This window comes from Wolffia australiana, chromosome 2, assembly GCF_029677425.1.
Source record: "Wolffia australiana isolate 7733 chromosome 2, ASM2967742v1".
NCBI classification, from domain to species: Eukaryota; Viridiplantae; Streptophyta; class Magnoliopsida; order Alismatales; family Araceae; genus Wolffia; species Wolffia australiana.
In genome coordinates this window covers 12,184,902-12,207,017 of record NC_135836.1, presented here as the reverse complement: position 1 = coordinate 12,207,017, position 22,116 = coordinate 12,184,902, and the positions used below count along the sequence as shown (strand labels likewise).

The 22,116-nt window shown below is 43.5% G+C and overlaps 3 protein-coding genes across 3 annotated transcripts; 1 reads left to right on the top strand and 2 right to left on the bottom strand.

Annotated features, from left to right (window-relative positions):
- Positions 1-4,959: 4,959 nt before the first annotated feature.
- LOC144716877 (histone-binding protein MSI1-like) lies at positions 4,960-8,206 on the top strand. The gene is made up of 5 exons (XM_078592142.1): positions 4,960-5,577; positions 5,958-6,110; positions 6,233-6,357; positions 6,428-6,523; positions 7,894-8,206. The coding sequence occupies exons 1-5, from the start codon at positions 4,984-4,986 to the stop codon at positions 8,087-8,089; spliced, it is 1,164 nt and encodes a 387-aa protein (XP_078448268.1). The 5' UTR covers positions 4,960-4,983; the 3' UTR covers positions 8,090-8,206.
- Positions 8,207-12,601: 4,395 nt separating this feature from the next.
- Positions 12,602-15,820, bottom strand: LOC144716876 (Glutathione S-transferase family protein). The gene is made up of 6 exons (XM_078592141.1): positions 15,342-15,820; positions 13,824-13,958; positions 13,645-13,723; positions 13,205-13,299; positions 12,944-13,111; positions 12,602-12,860 (listed from the first exon to the last, which is right to left on the bottom strand). Exons 1-6 carry the CDS (start codon positions 15,694-15,696, stop codon positions 12,700-12,702), a joined length of 993 nt encoding a protein of 330 aa, XP_078448267.1. The 5' UTR covers positions 15,697-15,820; the 3' UTR covers positions 12,602-12,699.
- Positions 15,821-18,229: 2,409 nt separating this feature from the next.
- On the bottom strand, positions 18,230-20,676 carry LOC144716875 (uncharacterized). Its single transcript, XM_078592140.1, has 2 exons — positions 20,415-20,676; positions 18,230-20,319 (listed from the first exon to the last, which is right to left on the bottom strand). The coding sequence occupies exons 1-2, from the start codon at positions 20,584-20,586 to the stop codon at positions 18,368-18,370; spliced, it is 2,124 nt and encodes a 707-aa protein (XP_078448266.1). The 5' UTR covers positions 20,587-20,676; the 3' UTR covers positions 18,230-18,367.
- Between the last annotated feature and the right edge of the window lie 1,440 nt (positions 20,677-22,116).

Here is a 22,116-nt window from a genome sequence, read left to right as displayed (position 1 = left end):
TTTTCAGTTTTCATAAATTTAAGTTGTATTAAATTTCTTTAGGTATAACTTTAAGACGATAATAATAAAATAATAAACGATAAAGATATGTCAAGAAGATAGATAGTCATAATTTCTAATTTGGAAATTAGCAATGTATGGTTTCCCATAATAACTTTAATCATTTAATTACGAATTTACACATTCAAAACATGAAAACTGATGAATCATTAAATTATCATTAATCATGTCTACCGTAGAGGTATTCCAGTTATTATAATATCAACAGTATCCTCACATGAACCCTCACATGAATAATCATGATAATGGTTTCAAAGTAAGTTTAGAATTTAAATTTTCTAGTTTTGATAAATTTAGAATATAATGCATAGCTTAAGTAATAAATTAAAAATGTTAAACCATAAAATTAGGAATGATAAAAGTGGCTTGAGGAAAGAAATGATAGTAATTTGTAATTTTCAAAATGCCGATGTGTGGTTTGCCATATTAAAGTTTTACATATGTCTTTAGATTGTCGATTCTCAAAACAGAAAACAGATTAGTCACTAAATTTTCATTAATCATTTTTAGTTTCTGATTTATGGGTTGTATCAATAACTTTTGAGTCAAAAAAGTCTACACTCAAAATGTGATATGATTATTCATTATAATATGATTAATCCTGCATTACGATATGTTTAGGTTAGCCTTACATGGTTTTAAAATGAAGTTTTAATTAATTTTAGATATAGATATTTGTAAAATTTATTTTATGAAAAAATTAAAAAGTCAAAATAAGGTCCATTCATGCTGAACCAAATGTTCAGCATCTGAAAGAAGCATATAGCTATTAATTCGAATATGGGACACCAACTGTGAAGGAAGGTTAAAATTTTTTAATTGCTTAAGTTAATAACACTTCGCGTTACCTTCTCTATGATGACTGGGGAAGCCTCTCAATTTGCAACCTGACTTTGCTCTGTTCAGCATCTTCAAGAGAGTTTTGCGTGTGCTTTAATTGATAATTGACTTCTTGCAGAACCTTCAGCAATTCAGCTTGAGGTCTCGGTTCTGGTGCTGGCTCAAGTACTGGTGAAAGTGCCTGAACCTAAGCCTATCACAAGGGTGTGAGTTCCTATATTCTTTAGGCTTTAAAGATTTAGCTTTAACAACTTTCACTAGCGCTTTGCTTCGAAAGCTAACAAGATTCTCTGCACTTGTGCTTAAAGGCTCTGAAAGAGTTAAAAGTGAACACCTAATAAGGTAATCAACTTTTTTATATATATTACCATCAAAGGGGGTGGGAAAGCTGCAGTAATTTTTTGGAAAAGCCCAGTTCTCTCTGTCTTTGAGCTTTCGTTCCTCAATCCACTTATTCGTTCTTTAATATACCTCCCCCCCAATAGATAGAGACAAATAGGAATAGCCAAACCACATGTACAAAATGTCAGTACCATGCTGCTACTTCAAAGCCAGTGTGATGCTCCTTGGTCAGATAACCAAGATATTGACGAATACCTAGAATCACATGAAAACCATGAAAGCCAATTGCTTTTGAATCATACTTTTGATTGATCCAAGCACCTGGGATCCTATGGATGAGAATGTGGTCTCGATAGAACCCAATGAATTTCATTCAGAGGAAGAACCGTATAGATATCGTATTGATTCTTATGAAAAAAAAGACAGGTTTAACTGACGTCGTTCTAACAGGCATAGGTCAACTAAATTATTAACTCATAAATATAGTGATCTATGAATGATTTGGAAAGTAGGCCTCTCGGATTTCTCTTATTTTAAATTTGATACTCAAGCTGCAGGAATTTGTTACAAATTTAATTAATCGGTATTTTAAATTATTAAAACATTAAATAATAAAATCCATAAAAAATATTTCAATAAGAAATAGCAAGAACTATATAAAGTATCCTAATATGTTTAAATTCATAATAAAGGTGTGGTATACAATTTAAATTTGAATTTCTTTAGTAGTGAAAATAAATATTTTAAATTAATTTATGAGGTCATAAAAAATAATAACCAGCTCATTAAATTATAAAGAAAGTCAAATTTTCAATTATAATATATAAAATTATATAATTTTTAAAGAAGGTTTTAATGATTTATTCTAATGCAAGTAACTTACCGTACTATAATTTGTGTTTATCTAAAATTTCTCCATGGTTTCTATGCCTATAAATATGACAAAGCTCTTTACTTTTGTGCAGAATTTAATATTCAAGAGATATATTATAATCTATATTATGTGGTTGTTGATAACACTCATCATTGATAGGACAATATGATGATATTAACATATTTATTTGCATTAAAAAAGTTAAATATATGTGCTATCAAGCCTAAAATGATTCAATCCATTTTTTAAATGATGTTTCAAATTTCATGCATTTTAAAGTATTTTAGGGATTTTTTCTAACAACATATTATGAGATAAATATTTTGGTCCCAATATTTTTTCCCTGATTTTTGCAACATTATATTCACAAATATATGATTTTTCTAAGTCAAAATACATATTTATTTATTTTTCCGTGTTTATATTTAATTTTATATGTTTTTTGGATTTTTATTCCAGCCATGCCATATTTTGCCCTTCAATTAATTGAACGATGACCAACCAGCAAACATGGTAAATAATCGGCAAGATCTAATTATTAAATGCAAATCGCTATGGCACTGGTTATAACGACGTTGGTTTTTATTTCTAACATAATCTCTCTCTTAATTTTTTAATCGCAGGGACGACGTGGCCCCAAAAAACCATTTTTTTTCACTAAATGTGATGCTGAGACCGAGGCTTGAAAACCTAAAATAATATATTTTCTTTCTTTCTCTACTCTAGCATTGCAGCGCGCAACATGTCGTGAGACACATGGCGCCACATGTGTCACTCTCCTTCCTTTTTAAAGAAGCATGTCGATGTGATGCGCGTTAACGTGCCACCACATCATCCTCTTCCTATTTAAATAATATTAATATAAATATATTGTTAAAGCTCACCTTTTGTCTTTTATAGCTCGAGACAAGTGGCGCAACAAGAGCCATTAATCGCAAATGACGAGGATGAATATGGGCCATGATTGCATCAATTGCCATAATTTAAAGACAGAAACCCTAGACAAAAGTGAGAGAGAAATGAGAGAGAGAAATATTCAATGAGAGAGAAATATTATTCTTAAACCGATATTTGAGAAAAATTCCAACTTTCAGGCTTAATATCTGAAGATATAGGGTTTCAATTTAGCTGAAAATTTAAGGGTAGGTTCTTATTTGTGTCCTCTATTCATTCATGTGGTTGGATCTATAAATAGAGCTCCTGACACAAGTAAAATATATATTTAAACTCGCTTCCTCCTAGAGAGGCAGATTGAAGTTTTGAAGGTCCGTCAAGGGTGTCTTGGTCTATTGAGTGCTTGAAGAAGGTCAACAGATACGCGGGGAGGCTGATCTGCATTCGAAATATGCCTCGATCTCAGTGGAACATAGGAATCTGAGCTTAGTCTCTTGCCTTACATTGATCATTCTTCAACACCTTAATTTTGATAGATGATATCCATCATCATCTACTATCTACCTCACGCATCACCTACGTCGTCAAGATCTTGTTATGTGTCCCCTCTCTATTTATCTAAGAAACCTTAAACCACTATCTTCGTCCATTTCACTCATCGCTCTACTCCTACTTCCACTACCTTCATCACTGCATCTCGTACCGTCATCTTCATCACATATCATCTTTAAACCCTCCTATATAATAATAAACTCAAATTCTAATATTAAATCCTAAAACATATTCTTATTATAGTTGCCCCTCAATTCTCGTATGGAACAACTGTCATTTTGTCACAACAGCCTTCATCCTTCTCTCTCATTTTCATTCGCTTCGATCACAATCCACTACTCGTATAATACTCATCTTGTTCTTCCTAAATAAATGTTATCCTTATCTTATATCAGTATCTTCATCCTACCACTATCTCTAAGGCTTTGCATACCCCTTCTCACCCTCTGGATTTCACCATAAAAGAGAAAGTTATCTCCTAAGATCCATTCCTCGTGGAGAGGACACTCATTGTAAACTAGCAAAATTATTTGTAAAGGCTTATAAAATTTGTTGATTAAATTCAGATACACAATGATGTAGTTTTACCCTAATTTTGAGTTTATCAATAAACACTCTAGCGGATATCCTATATAACAAGCTTTGTAACGCATCAAATCACACTAAAATTCCTCATGTAGCAAAAGTTGCATCATTTTTTTGTCCACTACGTGTAGTTACACCATTTTACCAACTGGTAGTGCTCTACCGCCAGCAAATTGTGTGTCGGCCAGCAGCTTTGCTCTTTAATTTAGTCACAGGAATGGCAGCCAAAGGTAGCTAGTTGTTTCTTATTTCATTTCCTGCTCTAAAAAAATCCAAAAAAGTCTTCAAAAGAAAAATAAATTTGTAGGCTATATTAAAATAAAATAAATATTTACTTCATGTATTTAAAATAGTTTGCCTAGTTTTCCTTAGTTTTAGTGATTTCGCAACCTACAAAAATCAAAAATTGTAAAATCACCTAAAAATTTTTTAACCACAATTTACTCTCTCATCAATGCTTCAGAAAACAAATCTTTATTTACGTCTTTTGATGCTTAGTGGTCAAGAAGCAAAGCTAGTATCTTATCCCAAAACATCACAATTAAAAGCCTACTGAAGCGTCATTAAAATCCAAAATTTCAAATCAGGACCATCTTTTCATACGTCATTAGTTACTTATCTTGGCGGGACACTTGATGAAAATGTAGAGAGTTTTATTGCATGTATATACCTGGGTGAATAAAACATGCACGTATAAATCATAAAATGGGGGAGCTAATAAAAAATCATAATTAGGTCGAATACGATGTACCTGCGGAACAGCAGACCGCTGTTTGGCTTTGGACGGGCAGCTATAAATCAACTGCGTTGGCGGGAAAGAACAAGCTTCGAGAGAAATGGCGGCAATGGAGGAGGACGAGCAAGGCGCAATGGCGGAAGAGTACAGCGTGTGGAAGAAGAATTCTCCATTTCTGTACGATTTGCTCATCTCCCACCCCTTAGAATGGCCTTCTCTCACGGCGCAATGGCTGCCGCGCGATTCAACCTCGTCCGCTATCGTTTTGGGCACGCACACATCGGGAGATGCCCCAAATTTTCTGATCATCGCAGATGTTCATCTTCTTCCCTCTTCCGACGGATCTTCGGCCATTCCGACGGTCCAAATCGCTCAATTGATTCCCCACGAAGGTGAAGTGAACAGAGCGAGATACATGCCTCAGAACCCTTCGTTGATCGCCACCAAGACTTGTGGCTCCGAGGTGCACGTATTTGATTGCAGCGGACGGCCTTCCCAGCCCGAGGGATCGGCTGTGGCTCCTAGCCCTGATATTGTTCTTCGCGGTCACAGTAAAGAAGGCTATGGTTTGTCCTGGAGTCCGTTCAAGGAGGGTTTTCTTTTGAGTGGCTCGTACGATTCCAGGATTTGCCTTTGGGATTTGGGCTCGAGGCCGAAGCCTGGGGGCGTATTTGACGCGAAGAACGTCTTTGAGGTGACCTTGAATCCTTCCATTTGTTTTTTGGGGCTCAATTTGGGATAAACAATCTCTTGTTCTTTTAAACTGATTGATCATTCAACCGCAACGACGAGTCCAGTTTTTGTTTCATTTCCTTTTGGGTTGATGTCTGTTTCATGGGTTTTCTTCCCTAACCCAGTTCTTAGTTATTCACTTTTGCTGAGTGATCTTTTCTTGGCTGTCGAAATCCCTTCTTTCTGCTACCGGCTGAGCGGAGTTGGAGATTAAATTGAGATTCAACCACAATTTGGCGGGCTACTAATTATGAAATTTTGCTCTCTCAATTTTTTTATTTACTGACGCGATGATGGTACATATTCCTCCTCATTTTCTTAATCTAATGTTCGTTTTGCCAGGCCCATGAGGACTTGGTCGAAGACGTAGCCTGGCATCTGAAGAATGAAAACTTATTTGGCTCGGTAGGGGACGATCGCAAGCTAATGATCTGGGACATGCGATCAACCTCATCCAATCAGCCACAGCAATCAGCCGTCGCCCATCAAGACGACGTGAGAAATCATTCGTGCAAAAAATTTCTCCCAGTTTTTCTTCAAAATTTCTACATCGAGATTGATAATTATCAAGGCCCAAAGAGTAAAATTAGTCTCATAAGACTGGCATCTTCCCCCAGGTAAACAGCATATCATTTAGTCCATGGAACGAATGGATCTTGGCCACGGCATCAGCTGACACCACAGTCAATCTTTTCGACATGCGCAAGCTGACTAGAGCTCTGCACACTTTCTCCAGCCACACGTTGTCTCTCTTCTTTCTCTCCCTTCTTCCCTTGTTTTTGAGGTAAACCCGTTTCTCTCTTCTTCTTCAGAGACGCAGTGGTTCAAGTCGAATGGAGCCCAACGCAGGAAACGATTCTGGCATCAAGCGGGGGAGATAGAAGAGTTATGGTCTGGGATCTCGCCAGGTATCACTTTAACTTGTATTCAGCGTTAAAGTCCACCGATGGTTATCTTGTCCATGGACGAAAAAATCGTCCCATCTGGGGGATCAGACGACTGATGAGACATAGACAACTGTGCCATCCGTCCGGACAGGATGATATTTTGGCACTGGACGAAAAAACCATCCCATCGGGGGGCCATGGATGGTGGATGGGACGGTGTCTTCATCCTGTGGGAGTCAAGTAGTAGCCGAGAGGGAAAACCAAGCGGGAGCCTTCTAGTGAGCCGAGCGGGAGATGAGAGCCTGAGAGGGAAAATTGAGGGGGAGTCTAGAGCGCTTAAGGGAAATTGGAGGGGGAATGTAGGGCACTCAAGGGAAAGCCAAGCTGAGTGGGAGCTTTATTTTGGTCCCCGACATAGTATGGGACAGTTTCCAGATGGGCCAGGATGAGATGGGGATGAAAATATTTGGGAGGGCGGAGCTGACGAGCCTCTAAACTGGGACTAGTGAATGTCTGTCCGATATCCGGTATCGGACATCTGATATCTGGAAAAAATCGGGACGGTGTCTGATATAGGATATCGTATATTGGACCGATTTCGTCTGGTAGGTGTAAAGGGATATTGGAATGGATATCTGGAATGGGTAAGGACGAGGCAGATCTTGGATACCCGATGTCGGATTTCAATATCCGGATATCGGAACCGGTATCCGGATATCGATAAACGGTATCAAGGGAAAAAATCAATATTGATCATGATTTCAGATGATTTACGTTAACAATTGGCAAATGTTTTAAATGAATTAATATGTCATTTAATATGTACACCTCGAACTCCGAATCCTATTATCCCATATGGAAGGAAACCAAAATTTTGAGGTATATATATTAAATGAAGTATTTAAATACTTAGAAAGCTCTCTGCTTACCTGCTGGACGATGGATTTCCTCTACACCATTGCATGTTTACAGATACAATCGGAAAAATATATTTTTACAACCATTCTATGTTGGATATCAAACTCCTATATCCGATATCCTCATCCTTCCTGACAAACAGAGGCGGATGACGACATCAAGACGGATAATGATATCGGATATCAGAACTGTAGCAACCGATATCCGATATCGCTATCTGATATATTGGGATATCTGTAAAAACAGATACGGAAATGTGACTTCCGACATCCGATACATCATCCATCCCGATACCGTATTCTGATGTCGGTATCGGGACGGGCGAACACTAACTGGGACATAGGATAGGACGACTATTGTCCTGACCTATCCTGCTTCCCTGTTCCGTACGATCGTGCAGTATATTCTGTTTAGCCTATGTTATAGGATTCTGGTTCCATAATTTGCTTAACGGGTTGGCTGGTATCCGCCAGAATCGGGGATGAGCAATCGGCGGAGGATGCCGATGATGGGCCCCCGGAGCTCGTCTTCTCACATGGTGGGCACACAGCCAAGATCTCAGAGTTTGCGTGGAACCCGCATGTGCCGTGGCTCATCTCCAGCGTGGCCGAAGACAACATACTCCACGTTTGGCAGGCGGCGGAGAGCATCTACACCGATGACCTGTAAAACCAGCAAATCATGCACAGTATTATGAGAGTATCTCAATTTGGTGATTTTTTTAATGTCGACTGTTTCTCTGAATATCATTTAGATATGCAGAAAAAAAAAGTTGGATTATCTGAATTTTGGGTGTTTTGTAGTGTCGATAATGTCTCGATTTTTCGCTCATGAACATGCAGGTAGAATTCATGGCCGGATTCTGGTGCACTCGTTGATGACTAATAAATAACATTTTGATGTGCAGGCAAAACTCATAAGAGTGTTTGAATTTCGTGCGTTTTTTTAAAGCGATGACGTTTTAATTTCTGTTTATAAAAGATTCCAGATCAAGTTCAGGGTCATATTCTGGTGGACTTGCCAGCGATTGGAGCTGGAGGACGGAAACGAACGATGAAATTGAACGGAGGGATCGTATTGGAACGAAATTCTGTTTCGATATCCGTTTATCACAAAATTTTTTGTCATTTTCATCATTCGTCACCGTTCCCTCATCTGCAGGTTTCCATCATTCGTCCATTCCATCATTCATCGATTGACGTAAACGGAGCGGAACAGACATTTCGGTGATGGAAAACGAAAAACACCCCCCCTCCCAGTTACTCATGAACCCCTTCTCCGAATTCTACGGCGCTCTTCAGTTCCCCCCCCCCACCCCTCTTTCTCCAAACCCTTCAGCGCTCTTCCCCCTCTTCTCTGAACCCGCCCCCCTTCGGACGTCTGTCGCTGCTCTCAGTTCTCTTCTTTGCCGCTGTTGCCTTGCTCCCTCTTCAATCGGACACTCTCTCCCCCTCTGTATCTTGTCCCTCTCCCTCTCTCCATCTGTCCCTTCTCTCCCCGAAGCATCTCTCCCCCTCTCCGCTGTCGTCGCATCTCTCGCCTTGTCTCTCAGCTCTCTTACTCTTCCTGGGCCTGCGGATCTTGCTGTGTTGAAAGCCACACTCTCGCAATGCCGGATGAATCCATGAAGAATCCGTGAATCAAGATGAATCAGGTTGCAGATTTTGTGGTGCATCTTCTTCTGTCGGCATTGAGTCCAAACTCTATATTTGTTTTTTTTTATTTTCTTCCCTTCATTTTGTTCCAACAAGATGAAGATCTTGACCCCGGAAAGGTGTTTGGGCTGCCTCAATATCCTTCTGTATTGCAGTCATTTTTGTGTCACTTAACTCCGCATCAATTTCCTGGATCAAAACACAAAAAACAACATATATCCTTCCATCAATTATGTATTCTTTAAGGTCCTCAATCACAGCAGCAAAGAAATAGAAAAATGGATAATTGAAGAAAAAAATGTATGTTTAAACTCGATTTTTAAAATAGAAAAAATAGAACTGTTTCAACTGTGGCCATTACAGCCAAAGATTTAACCTTCTTGCCCAATATTTAAGGTGGAATATTATCATTAACAAAGAAAAGAACCATGATGAAAATACAGGAAAAAATCAAACTCTAAGTATCACGAGACTTAAGGAAAAAATATTGCACAACTTAGTTTTTTTTAATTAAAAAATAGAACCATGCGATCACTTCTCTCAACGATCAAAATATTAAGTTGAAGACAAGAAAGATGGCCAATATAGAATTAGATATATTTTTATGTTCTGTAATCAATATCTCACCCTAAAAAATTTGACACATTTTTATGTAAAAATTAAGGTAAAAATTATACATTAATATTTTTGTCAACCGATATTGTCATCCGTTGTTTCCATCATTCATCCGTAATTTTCTTCATCCGTCATTCGTCATGAACGAAGACTGATGACGAAAATGAAATGACGGATGACAGAACCCTCATCCGTCCTCCAGCGCCGGCGGCGACTCATAAAACCATTTTCAACGTGCAGAAATACTCAGAATGTCTGAATTTTGTGTGTTTTTTAATACCCGCAACATCCCAATTTCTGTTTATAAAAAACTCGGACCAATTTCAGGGACGGATTTTGGTGGGCCCGATTCTTGAAATCATTTAAATGTAGACATTCTAAGAATGTCTGAATTTAGTGCGTCTTTTAAAAAATCAAAAATTCCTCAATCTTTGTTTATAAAAAAACTCAGACCAAGTATTGTGCATTTTTTTATAATCGACAATGTCTCAGTTTCTAAAAGATTCAGACCAAATTCAGGGCCAGGTTCTGGTGGACTCGCCGACAACTCATGAGACCATTTAAATGTCCATAAATACTCATAATATCTGATTTCATGCATTTTTTACAGTGGAAAGTGTCTCAATTTATGTTCATAGGAAATTCAGGCAAAATTCAGGGCTGGATTCTGGCGGACTGCATGATTAGATAAGGTGTAACATGTGTTGCTGTTGGTCGTGGCTACTACCCAAAACTTATTTTATGATCTACTAAGCCCACTAGGGACATTATCATTTTTTCGTACTTCGTGTTTCCCTTTAAATTTGTAGCCCTCCTCGTGGAGCACAGGACATAAGTCGTAAAGTTGTTATTTCCTTTCGACAGTCTCTCTCTCCCAACGACGTCCACTCAGTCGAGCCACGTTCTGTGTGGCAATGCCCACCCAGCCACTTTTCCGCTGCTCTTGTCCCTTCGGTGTCGTCCACTCCCCCAGGGCCAACCCGTTCTCGATATGATCCCGTTTGGGATCCTATCGAGTTAGCATGAAATTTCATATTTGATGGAGGACCATCCAGTCGATCGCGGCCCGACCTGTCATCAGCCACGTCGCGAAGCCCGAGTCGACGTGAAGAATCTACAGTTCCATTATCAGGTTTGAGAAGTGGCGTCGTCATCTCGGGTTGTGTCAAGTGTCTTTGGTTTTTCGTCGTTGTTGGGCCCTCCTGCATGAGTACCGGCCTCCTGTATGTTTTCTTTTATTTAATTCTACTTAGTTGTCCTCTTTAGGGGGAGAAAATCAAGATGGGCTTCTTCTTCCCCTAAAGAGTCCTTTTAAGGGAAGCCCAATAGGCTTTCCCTTAAAAAGGGGCCCAATAGGGCCACCCCACAACTACCACTTTCCCTCTATAAGAGGGGAGTGGACGTGGGATAGTATACTTGATTGTCTTGAATCCAGATCACATTTTGTTCTTTTGAAAGTCATTTTTTTCTGAAGAAAAGGATTTCTTAGAGAAAGAAGTCTACTTCTTGTTGTGTTGGAAATTCATTGCTTCTTTCCTGGAAGAAGAAGATCGTTTCTCGTTTGATATCAGGTCTATTTTGAAGATTGCATCACTGGGATCCTATCCCTGCCGAAGATGCCACCATGAGCTAACGCAAAGATTCGCGTCCTTCTCCTCTTCTGAAGATCCAAAGATAGAACGCCTCAACGATCATCCACTCCACCGTGGAACTGATTACCTGGAGGGAACCACTCGACAAAATAGCTTTGAAGACTGTATCAACAGGTCAATATCTTTGCCGTAGATCTCCATCACCGACCGACGCACAACATCGTGTTTCTTCCATTCTCCGAAGACCCAAAGTGTTAACATTACCGTTCTCCAACATCATCGCCGAGATTCTACATCTCTGCTACGAATCAACGACCTTCCCACCGGTCTATCCTTCGATCGAGTCTCAGATCATCCTACAAAATCAGTGGCAGTTATTTTCTCTGCGTGATCTCGTCGACTGAATAACCTCGTCGAAGAATCAAATACACTCTCCTCAGCAGCGATCCGCTAACTTGGGCGTGGGATTACACTGCAGACGTGGATCCTTCCTGGTCGTCATTCCGTTGATTCTTCTCACGAACTGGACGATATTCCTTGACCAGTCCGTTCGAGTAATTCTTGGTATTCAAGCTCTCTTTCGATTTGGAGACCATCCTGCTACGCCAAGAAAGTCACTACCTTCCTTGGGGATTCTGTACCGGAGCCAGCAGATCGAACAAGCTTCTTCGATCATTCCTTGACGGTCGTTTCTTGATTCGTGAGAGTTTTTCCAGAATTTGCACCAACAATTCCCAAACCCGTCTGTCAGTATTCCTAACTTCTCCTAAAGCTTAATTACATCTTCCAGTGCTGATTCTATTCGACTGCTCCATTGCCACTAGAGAAATCTATTGATGATAGGACTGGCCACCAATTATCGAAGTAGTTAATTTCTTGACGGTGTTGGATCTACTCGATTACGTTGACACTGCGGGCGCTTGGACGAAACCGTTCTCCACTCGTCGGCTGTCGAGTTGCTCACCCGTATTAGTGGGAGCTTGATCATGACTGAATTCATCATTTGTGGGCTGCTAAATTAAGTCTTGTATCATCCGACGATTGACGTATTTCTCATTATTATTTTTCTCAAATCATATACATTACTTCACGTCATTTCATCACATTTAGAGACTAAACTCCGGACGAAATACGAGGTGTCAATTCCGACTGTCGTGTTACATAAATATTTCACATGAAACCATTTAGTTATACAAACACGCTCACGACGCCTCAATTTCGCACATTTTGTAATTTTGAGAATGTCTTAATTTATGCTCATAGAAATTCAGGCAAAATTCAGGGCTGGGTTCCCGTAGGACCCACCGACGACTCAGAAAGACTGGATCAATACAGAAACAGCCAGAATGTCTCAATTTCGTGCGTTTCTTATTTTGACAATGTCTCAATTTCTATTTATAAAAATTTCAGACAAAATTCAGGGCTGGATTCTGGTGGGCTCACCTACGGCGGAGTCCATCCGCTGAAGCCATGCGCCGATGGTGGTGTGCTGCACCATGTCTTTGCCAGCAGAGAGGTGTCGTATTGGCCGCAAGACCCCAAACACCGCCAGGTCAGCCAGGTTGGGCTTTGACCCTCCTTCACAAGATGACAAAAAGTCAAACACAGCATAAACAGACATAGTCAATTGAGGGTCAACGATGGAGGGGTTAGAGATGCACCAAGAAACTCTCGGCCATCGAGGGCATTGACCCATGTGTCGGCGGCCTCGTACAGCGCACCGCGTTCGTCTGTGATGTTGTATTTCTTCTTCAGCTTCATCGAGACGAAGTACATGATGGCCGCGCCTGCGTACTTGCTGCTGCACCTCTCCAGCCAAGTGAAATTCCCTAACAAAAGAAATTACCGTTTATTTTTCAAAAATAATCGTTGATAAAAATATTTTCTTCTGTTTTGTTTATCATGAGTTTCATGCAGCTTACCGGCCTTGGTGATGTAGTCAAATGACTCCAGTGCTTCGGAAGGGCTGCGGTAGATGTTTGGTGACAAGACGTGGACTAAGTGATCATCGACCCAGCTGTAATATAAGATTTTTCGTTTTATTTCTGTTCTTTCGATAATTCTGTTTCACTTTCTCAAATTTGCAATATCTAGCAGCTTGTCATTGGTCAATCCTTATAACACAGCACAAAACATAAATGAAGCATGCAAGCATCATTTTCTCTGTCCTAGTGTGATTTGGAAGTCAATCCGAACTTTTGAAGACGAACTAGACAGTTGTGGTGAAGAAACCGAAATGCAAATTTTTTTTGGAGAAAATACTGAAATACAAAAAATGCAAAAGAAAAAGAAAAGATGGTCCCTGGTAAAGGAAAAAGATTGGGGATACATCAGATGAAACAATGTTAACGACTAAACATACCTAAACCACTTTGCTTCCTCCTCAGATGTAAGAACAGGAGACTCAGGATGAATTCGACGGCTCAAATCTTTCATAATATCTATCGGAGATTAAAAAAGAGGAAAATATCATTCCAAGGAAAAAACGATAAAATGAAAAAGTTATTATCCATTAGCGGGCATTACAATAACGACCCTGACCTGAAGAATTGTTCAACTGCTCTCCGTCTACCATCAGAATGGGAACTTTTTGGTATTCTGACCATTTGACTTCTTTTTTGCTCAAAGGATTGACCTCCACGACTTTGTATGGTATGTCGTGGTAGTCCAAAAAAGCTGGTGAAAATTTTAAGGAAGGTTAGCCAGTATAGTGGAATTTGCCTGGGAGGGCCACCGACTTGTCGTTTGATCATCCGTTGTAATGTTCAAAACAAAAGAAATATATATACTGGAATTTGTCGTTAATCAAAGTCAATTTTCCTATTTAGCCAAGAAATGAAATCTTGTTCGACATCTAATGTTCGAACAGGAATATGAAAGAGAAAGCCATTTTCCAATTAATATAACACCAGTTTCCCATAAAACTTTTGCTTCACTTCACTAGTCCTATTCGTGGACTAAATGTATACTGTGCCCTAATCTCGTTTAAAAATGTTAGTAAGCAAGTAAATGGTGAGCGAGAAGTGAATTAGATTATCAAATCCAGACTTCTTTGAGGTCTGCATAAGTCTCTCTGATATATTTCATGATCATCATTTCAGGCTGTCATAACTTGCAAATAAATCAGTAATCTATCACAGGGAATTCACTTTCAGTCGGCAGCATTAAACAAGAAGCACCTTTTTGTCAGATCACTAAATCTTCCCTGCTTAAACATTCTGTCAAAAAAGTATAAAGTCAATGCATCGACTAAATATTGAATTGGTAACAAAAAGATCGCCTTCCACTCCGAGTTTTCTACGATAATAAATTCCCTAAACGGCTAATCGAAAAAGATAAGAATATGCAGGAGTTACTTGACAGGAAGAGTGTAAATTGTGTGGAAAGAATAACCTTATTATCCCTGAGAATAAAATCGAAAAGGTATAGAATTTTACCCAAACTAAGTTATCACCCCAGGCATCGGAAACAACAACACAGAAAAGGAAAGTTTCACAAAGTAACACAAACACCGAAAGAAAGTTGCAATTATTTTAAAAAGAAGTTATCAATTTCTACGAGATCCTTCGTGGCGAACGAAACCGACGGAACATGTTTTCGCAATAAAAACGAGTCGACCTAAACAGATATTTATAACATTAACAAAATGTTATAAAAAAATTGAAACTAGAAAATCCTGAAGACTGAAGAAACTGCTCGAGAAAAATATCTGAGAAAAAGAAAGCATAATTGTTTATAATGAAGTTAAGAACACTGAAAAGTTATCATCAATACCCTAGGACGAGAAATATCATACACAATAAATTTTAGTGAAGTTCAAATACCCCAAACAAATGGTATATCGAGACAGATCAGATGCGCTACATAAGAAACAATAAAACAGATTTTGAATTCAATATAGTGACAATAAAGAATGAAATTCGGAAACTGTGGATCCTAACAGAACATGTGCGCATACATGATTTCCGTATTCATAACGGATCAGAAAGTACCAATTTCATCCTACGACTTAAATTACATACAACAATAAGATTAGATATTAAAAAAAAAAGAGCGTACCTTTCACTTTATTGCAGAAAGGGCAAGCTTCGTACTGATACAAGACGACCTCTTTGGGGAGGAATTCGGGGGAAGGAGGCTCCTTAGATTCGGCCACGGTTACCAACGCCATGGAGAAGGACAACGACCCAGCAAGACCAAAACTTGTCGACCTTGACGACGCGACGGCCACGTCGGCAGGAGGGTCGCAAAGAAACGATCGGAAATGAGCCCTCGACGAGGAAGAGACGACGGATCCATTGAAGGCCGCCGGCGAAGAGGCCTTATTCGCACAATCGATTGATCCTATAAGCGCTCTGGAAATCGGGCGAGAAGAGGATAGAACGGTAGAAGATCTTCTCATCATCATCATCATCTTCGATGATTGCGATTCTACCGTCGGAATACCTCGATCTTGCGCCTTCTCTTCGACCCAAGTAGCTCAGGGACGATCTTCTTCTTCTTCCTCTTCTCTCGTTAAACGTTTGTCTATTTATCGACGGCGTCGAGCGAGTCGAAGGTTTAAGGGCGAGAGGGAAACGTTCTGCTACTTCGCGTTCCTGTTAAATCTTAATCTGAGCCCAGATTCCCACAGAAACTAGGGAGTAGGGAACGCCTAAGTCCCGGGCCTGACGGAACGGATAACGAAACGTGACGGACGGTGACGTCACGCGTCCCAGCAGATGCAAAAAAAACGTCACATTTCCGTCACCGTCCCTCCATAGGGTGTCCCGTCATGTCCCCGTCACCCTGACGGTGTCACAGTTACGGGTGACGTGACTAAAACCCTACTTGAATGGAGGGGTCTATTTCCGATTATTTATAGATGGGCAAAAAAACAGGGACTTCTGTGCAAAATGCCAAGAAATCAAAATGGCCAGATCACGTGGCGAAATCTCAGCCGTTAGAAAGATTAAAAATAGAGATTTTTATATGTATTATCTGTCTGTTTTTTGACTTTTTAAAAAATTCTGACACGGCCGTCATCTGTGACGGCCGTTCTATCACGTCAAGCATCCTGGGCACCCCATCACCGTCACTTCCCCATCACGACCACTTCGTCATCCATCACTGTCACTGTCGCAGACTCCTAAAACCGTCACCGTCACATCATCCATCACGTTCCCATCACGGCGACGAGTGATGTGACAGATGACGGGTGCCTATCCCTAACAGAAACAAAGGGGGCCTTTACAATTGTGCGCTGGATAAGATTCTTGTGCGGATCAGTGCAAACTGTATTTTATAATCTTTTGGTTATGCATAAGTAAATGTATCATTAGTAACTAACTGCCTGTTTTGACAAGCCCCAATAAACTATCAAGACTCTCTCTCTCTCTCTCTCTGTTTTTTTAGTTAGAGACTAATAGTAAGGTTTACAAATTTCTGAAAGTTTTTTATTCCATTTAGTTAATGGAATGTAGGAGAGAGACCCGACATAACAGAAATCTAAGTTAAACATTTTCACACTCGAGACATGCAACATAGGAAAGATGGACTGACACAATAAGCGCGTTATTGCCTAAAACATGGCGAAGACGGAAGATGTTCAGCGCGTTTACACCTCATGAAGGGAAAGAAACTAGTATGGCCCTGGTGGCTTCTCGTAACTTGGTGGCGATGTGGGTGGAGGAGAAGCATGTGTTGGTGGCGAGTAGACTGGAGCTGGAGGGGGTGACTTGGGTGTCGGTGGTGGTGAGTAGACCGGAGCTGGAGGTGGAGAATTCAGGGTTTGTGGTGGCGAGTAAACAGGAGTCGGTGGCGGCGACTTTGGAGTCGGTGGTGGTGAGTACACTGGTGGTGGAGTCACTGGAGGTGGCGTCTTCGGCGTGGGTGGGGGCGGGTGGACTGGGGCTGGAGGTGGAGACTTAGGGGTCGGTGGTGGCGAGTAGACGGGGGTGGGGGGAGGCGACTTGGGGGTCAGTGGCGGCGAGTAGACGGGAGCTGGAGGTGGAGACTTGGGGGTCGGAGGTGGCGAGTAGACGGGGGGGGGGGGGGGGGACTTGGGGATTGGTGGCGGCGAGTAGACTGGGGCTGGAGGTGGAGACTTAGGGGTCGGTGGTGGCGAGTAGACGTGGGTGGGGGGAGGCGACTTGGGGGTCGGTGGCGGCGAGTAGATTGGGGGTGGAGGTGGAGACTTAGGGGTTGGTGGTGGCGAGTAGACGGGGGGGGGGGGGGGGGACTTGGGGGTCGATGGTGGCGAGTAGACGGGAGCTGGAGGTGGTGACTTGGGACTTGGAGGTGGAGAGTACACCGGAGCTGGTGGGGGGGACTTAGGTGTTGGTGGAACCCAATATACTGGTGGGGGTTGAGGAGTAGGTGGCACCCAATACACTGGAGGAGGCTTCGGTGTGGGTGGTATCCAGTACACTGGACTCGGAGGTGGAGACTTAGACGTTGGTTGTGGCGAGTAAACAGGAGTCACTAGGGGTGACTTTGGAGTCGATGGTGGTGAGTATACTGGTGGTGGAGTCACTGGAGGCGGAGTCTTTGGCGTGGGTGGCGGCGAGTAGACTGGAGTTGGGGGTGGAGACTTTGGCGTGGGTGGGGGGGAGTAGACTGGTGTTGGAGGTGGAGACTTCAGTGTTGGTGGTGGGGAGTAGACCGGGGTGTGGGGAGGCGACTCGGGGCTTGGTGGCGGCGAGTAGACTGGGGTTGGGGGTGGAGACTTAGGGGTCGGTGGGGGGGAGGAGACTGGGGGGGGGGTCGGTGGAGGTGGCGTCTTTGGCGTGGGTGGGGGGGAGTAGACTGGTGTTGGAGGTGGAGACTTCGGTGTCGGTGGTGGGGAGTACACCGGGGTGGGGGGAGGCGACTTGGGGGCTGGTGGCGGGGAGTAGACTGGAGTTGGGGGTGGAGATTTAGGGATAGGCGGGGGGGAGTACACTGGAGGGGGACTCACTGGAGGTGGCGTCTTCGGCGTGGGTGGGGGAGAGTAGACTGGTGTTGGAGGTTGAGACTTATGGGTCGGTGGTGGGGAGTAGACCGGGGTGGGGGGAGGCAATTTTGGGGTCGGTGGCGGGGAGTACACCGGAGCTGGAGGTGGAGACTTAGGGGTTGGTGGTGGCGAATAGGCGGGGGTGGGGGGCGGTGACTTCGGGGTCGGTGGTGGGGAATAGACTGGGGTGGGTGGCGGCGTCTTTGGAGTTGGTGGTGGTGAGTACACTGGTGGTGGAGTCACGGGTGGTGGCGTCTCTGGCGTGGGTGGTGGCAAGTAGACTGGAGTTGGGGGTGGAGACTTTGGCGTGGGTGGGGGGGAGGAGATCGGGGGAGGGAGGCAACTTGGGGGTTGGTGGTGGCGAGTAGACTGGAGTTGGGGGTGGAGACTTAGGGGTCAGTGGTGGCGAGTAGACGGGAGGTGGCGTCTTTGGCGTGGGTGGGGAGTAGACTGGTGTTGGAGGTGGAGACTTCGGTGTTGGTGGTGGGGAGTAAACCGGGGTAGGGGGAGGCGACATGGGGGTTGGTGGCGGCGAGTAGACTGGAATTGGGGGTGGAGACTTAGGGGTCGGTGGTGGGGAGTACACTGGAGGGGGAGTCACTGGAGGTGGTGTCTTTGGCGTGGGTGGTGGCGAGTAGACTGGAGTTGGGGGTGGAGACTTTGGGGTTGGTGGTGGGGAGTAGACTGGGTTGGGAGGAGGCGACTTGGGGGTTGGTGGAGGCAAGTAGACTGGAGTTGGGGGTGGAGACTTAGGGGTCGGTGGTGGGGAGTACACCGGAGGGGGAGTCACTGGAGGTGGCATCTTTGGCGTGGGTGGGGGGGAGTAGACTGGTGTTGGCGGTGGAGACTTTGGTGTTGGTGGCGGGGAGTAGACTGGGGCGGGGGGAGGTGACTTTGGGGTTGGCGGTGGGGAGTAAACTGGTGTTGGAGGTGGAGACTTAGGGGTTCGTGGTGGGGAGTAAACTGGGGCTGGAGGTGGAGACTTAGGGGTTGGTGGCGGCGAGTAGATTGGGGCTGGAGGTGGAGACTTAGGGGTTGGTGGCGGCGAGTAGACTGGAGCTGGAGGTGGAGCCTTAGGCGTTGGTGGTGGGGAGTAGACAGGGGATGGAGGTGGAGACTTAGGGGTCGGTGGTGGGGAGTAGATGGGGGTGGGGGGAGGTGACTTGAGCGTGGGTGGGGGGGAGTATCCCGGAACTGGTGGTGGTGACTTGGGAGTTGGAGGTGGAGAGTAGACTGGAGTTGGAGGGGGGGACTTTGGGGTTGGAGGAACCCAGTACTCTGGTGGGGGTTTTGGTGTTGGTGGCACCCAGTACTCTGGAGGGGGTTTTGGTGTTGGTGGCACCCAGTACTCTGGAGGGGGTTTTGGTGTTGGTGGCACCCAGTACTCTGGAGGGGGTTTTGGTGTTGGTGGCACCCAGTACTCTGGAGGGGGTTTTGGTGTTGGTGGCACCCAGTACTCTGGAGGGGGTTTTGGTGTTGGTGGCACCCAGTACTCTGGAGGGGGTTTTGGTGTTGGTGGCACCCAGTGGACTGGACCTGGCGGCGGAGATTTGGGGGTTGCTGGTGGTGAGTACACTGGAGCTGGAGGCGGTGACTCAGGGGTTTGTGGCGGGGAGTACACTGGTGCTGGTGGAGGGGATGTTGGAGTTGGGGGCGGGGAGTACACAGGAGGAGGAGTTAGGGGAGGGGGTGAATAGACTTGTGGTGGAGTCGACGGCGGGGAGTAGCTCGGGTACTGGGATAGCTCCTCATGCAAGGATTTAGAAGCCAGAGTGCAAGTGGCTGAGGAGAAGGTCAGCTTCCCTGTGGGAGAGAAGGTGTGAGTTTGATCCTTAACAGAGACAAGAGCGAGCTTCGCCGCGTCTAAGCTTCCGGCGCTAGAACACGGCGCGTTTCTCGGGCCGCCATGCAGCTGCGCAAAGCACTCGTCTTTAAGGTCCCCCCCTTCCTTGACCACGTCGCCGGGGAGCTTAACCGTGAAGCTGCCGTCTTCGGACAACTTTCCCACTCCTTTGACATGGAACTCGCCTTTTTCGCCCTTGCAGTAAACCGCCACGTTCAGCCCTGCGAGAGCAAGAATGGCCCAAAACGAGGAGTCAGTAAGAAATTGTTTCAGACAAAAAATAGTTCGTTGCGGGGACTGTTTGAGAGTGCAGTACTGTTAAATGCAACTGAGTCGTGAACGTTTTTGGAAGCACAGTCCGAACACTGGCCAGCGCCGATCACAGTGACGAGCTTATCAGATGCAGCGACATTGTAAAACCGAGAGAGAAGAATACTCGCGAACAGTGTCAGCGCGAGTTTCCTCCAACGGGGTGGAGGACGCGCCATGTTGGCTGGCCAACCCTAGAATGAGGGCAGACGAGACGAGAAGGAAGCTTCTGCCGCAGCGATAGCGGTGCTGGTGCTTTGGGTTTTCGGGGTTTATATAGTGCTGCCAGGCCTCCTAGTAAACGTTTCCCATCGCGTGTGGATCCCAGATCATTAGAGCTCCCCACGAAATATTGCCAATGGGTCCTATTTTGGTCGCTACGATAAGTTTTTTTATTGGCGCATTGAATCCCTGATCTGTTCTCATTTTCTCACTCTTTTCTCTCTCTCCCTCTTTTTTTTTTCTTTTGCTATTAAGATCGCAGTAAATGCAATTTCCCTTCTGACTTTCACTATTTATCTCCAATATTTCATCGTACTCCAACAGTGAAAAGCTTTATCAGTCACTCTGGGCGAGAATGCGTAACTCTGAAGGTTTACCGCAACGAAGGCGTTGACTGTTCACATCTACTTCGTGCGCGAGTAAATGATCGTTGGGCCCTCGCCGTTAAATTAAGCTCCAAGACGTCACCCGACTTGTTTCCTAGTTAACCGGCCACTGCTCCCCACGATATGGAGTCGGCAACTCGGCCGCGTCCAGATGCATTGTTAACTCTCTGTCACGTAACATCCAGAGCATCAATTATATGTTCTGTGTTTGGTGAGGTAGCCGCCTGAGCTCGTGGGTCCTGTACATAGAAATGGGAACAAGTGCCCTTGAGACTGAAAAAATCGACCGTGCTCGCCCAAGAATAAGAACAGAAGAATGAGAGAGGGAGCGAGAGAGGGAGAGCTATAGAGAGAGAAAGGGAGATAGATAGATACAGAGAGATAGATATAGAGCGAGATAGCGACATAGATATAGATAGATATAGATCTAGAGAGAGGTAGAAAGATAGATAGAGAGAGATAAATATATAGAGAGAGATCTAGAGATAGATAGAGAGATATAGATATATATAGAGAGATAGACTGAGAGATATGTGATATGCATATGATATAAATAGAGAGAGGGAGGGAGAGAGAGAAAGCGGAAGAGAGAGTGGGGGGGGGGAGAGACAGAAGGACAGTAACAAGTATGTTTGTACTTATACTAAAATAGCCATTGTAAAGGGAATCTTGCTTGTTATTCCTAGCCGTTTAAATGTTTATAGCGGCCACTTATGACTGAACCCTTACCTTCTACGTGTTTCCGATCTAGGTTGAATCCTGGCCTTCTATATTTAATCCGAACTATCTTTTCCTCCTAGCGTGACTCATAAGTCATAACCGCTGGTTCTCTTAAGGCAGTAAAGAAAAGGTATAAAAAATGACGCATCAAAACCTATAAAAATGACGCAGCAGAAAAATTGTCCTTACCAGTCCTACATTAATGTAGACTGTAGAGGGTCTGAGAGAGAGAGAGGGAGAGAGATATTAGGATAAATATTTTTTGTGAGAGAGATATACAGAGCGATATTTTGATAGAAATATGTGATTAGGACATAGATAGATAGATAGCGAAATTGATAGATAGATAGAGAGGGAGTGAGATCGATAGATAGAGAGTGA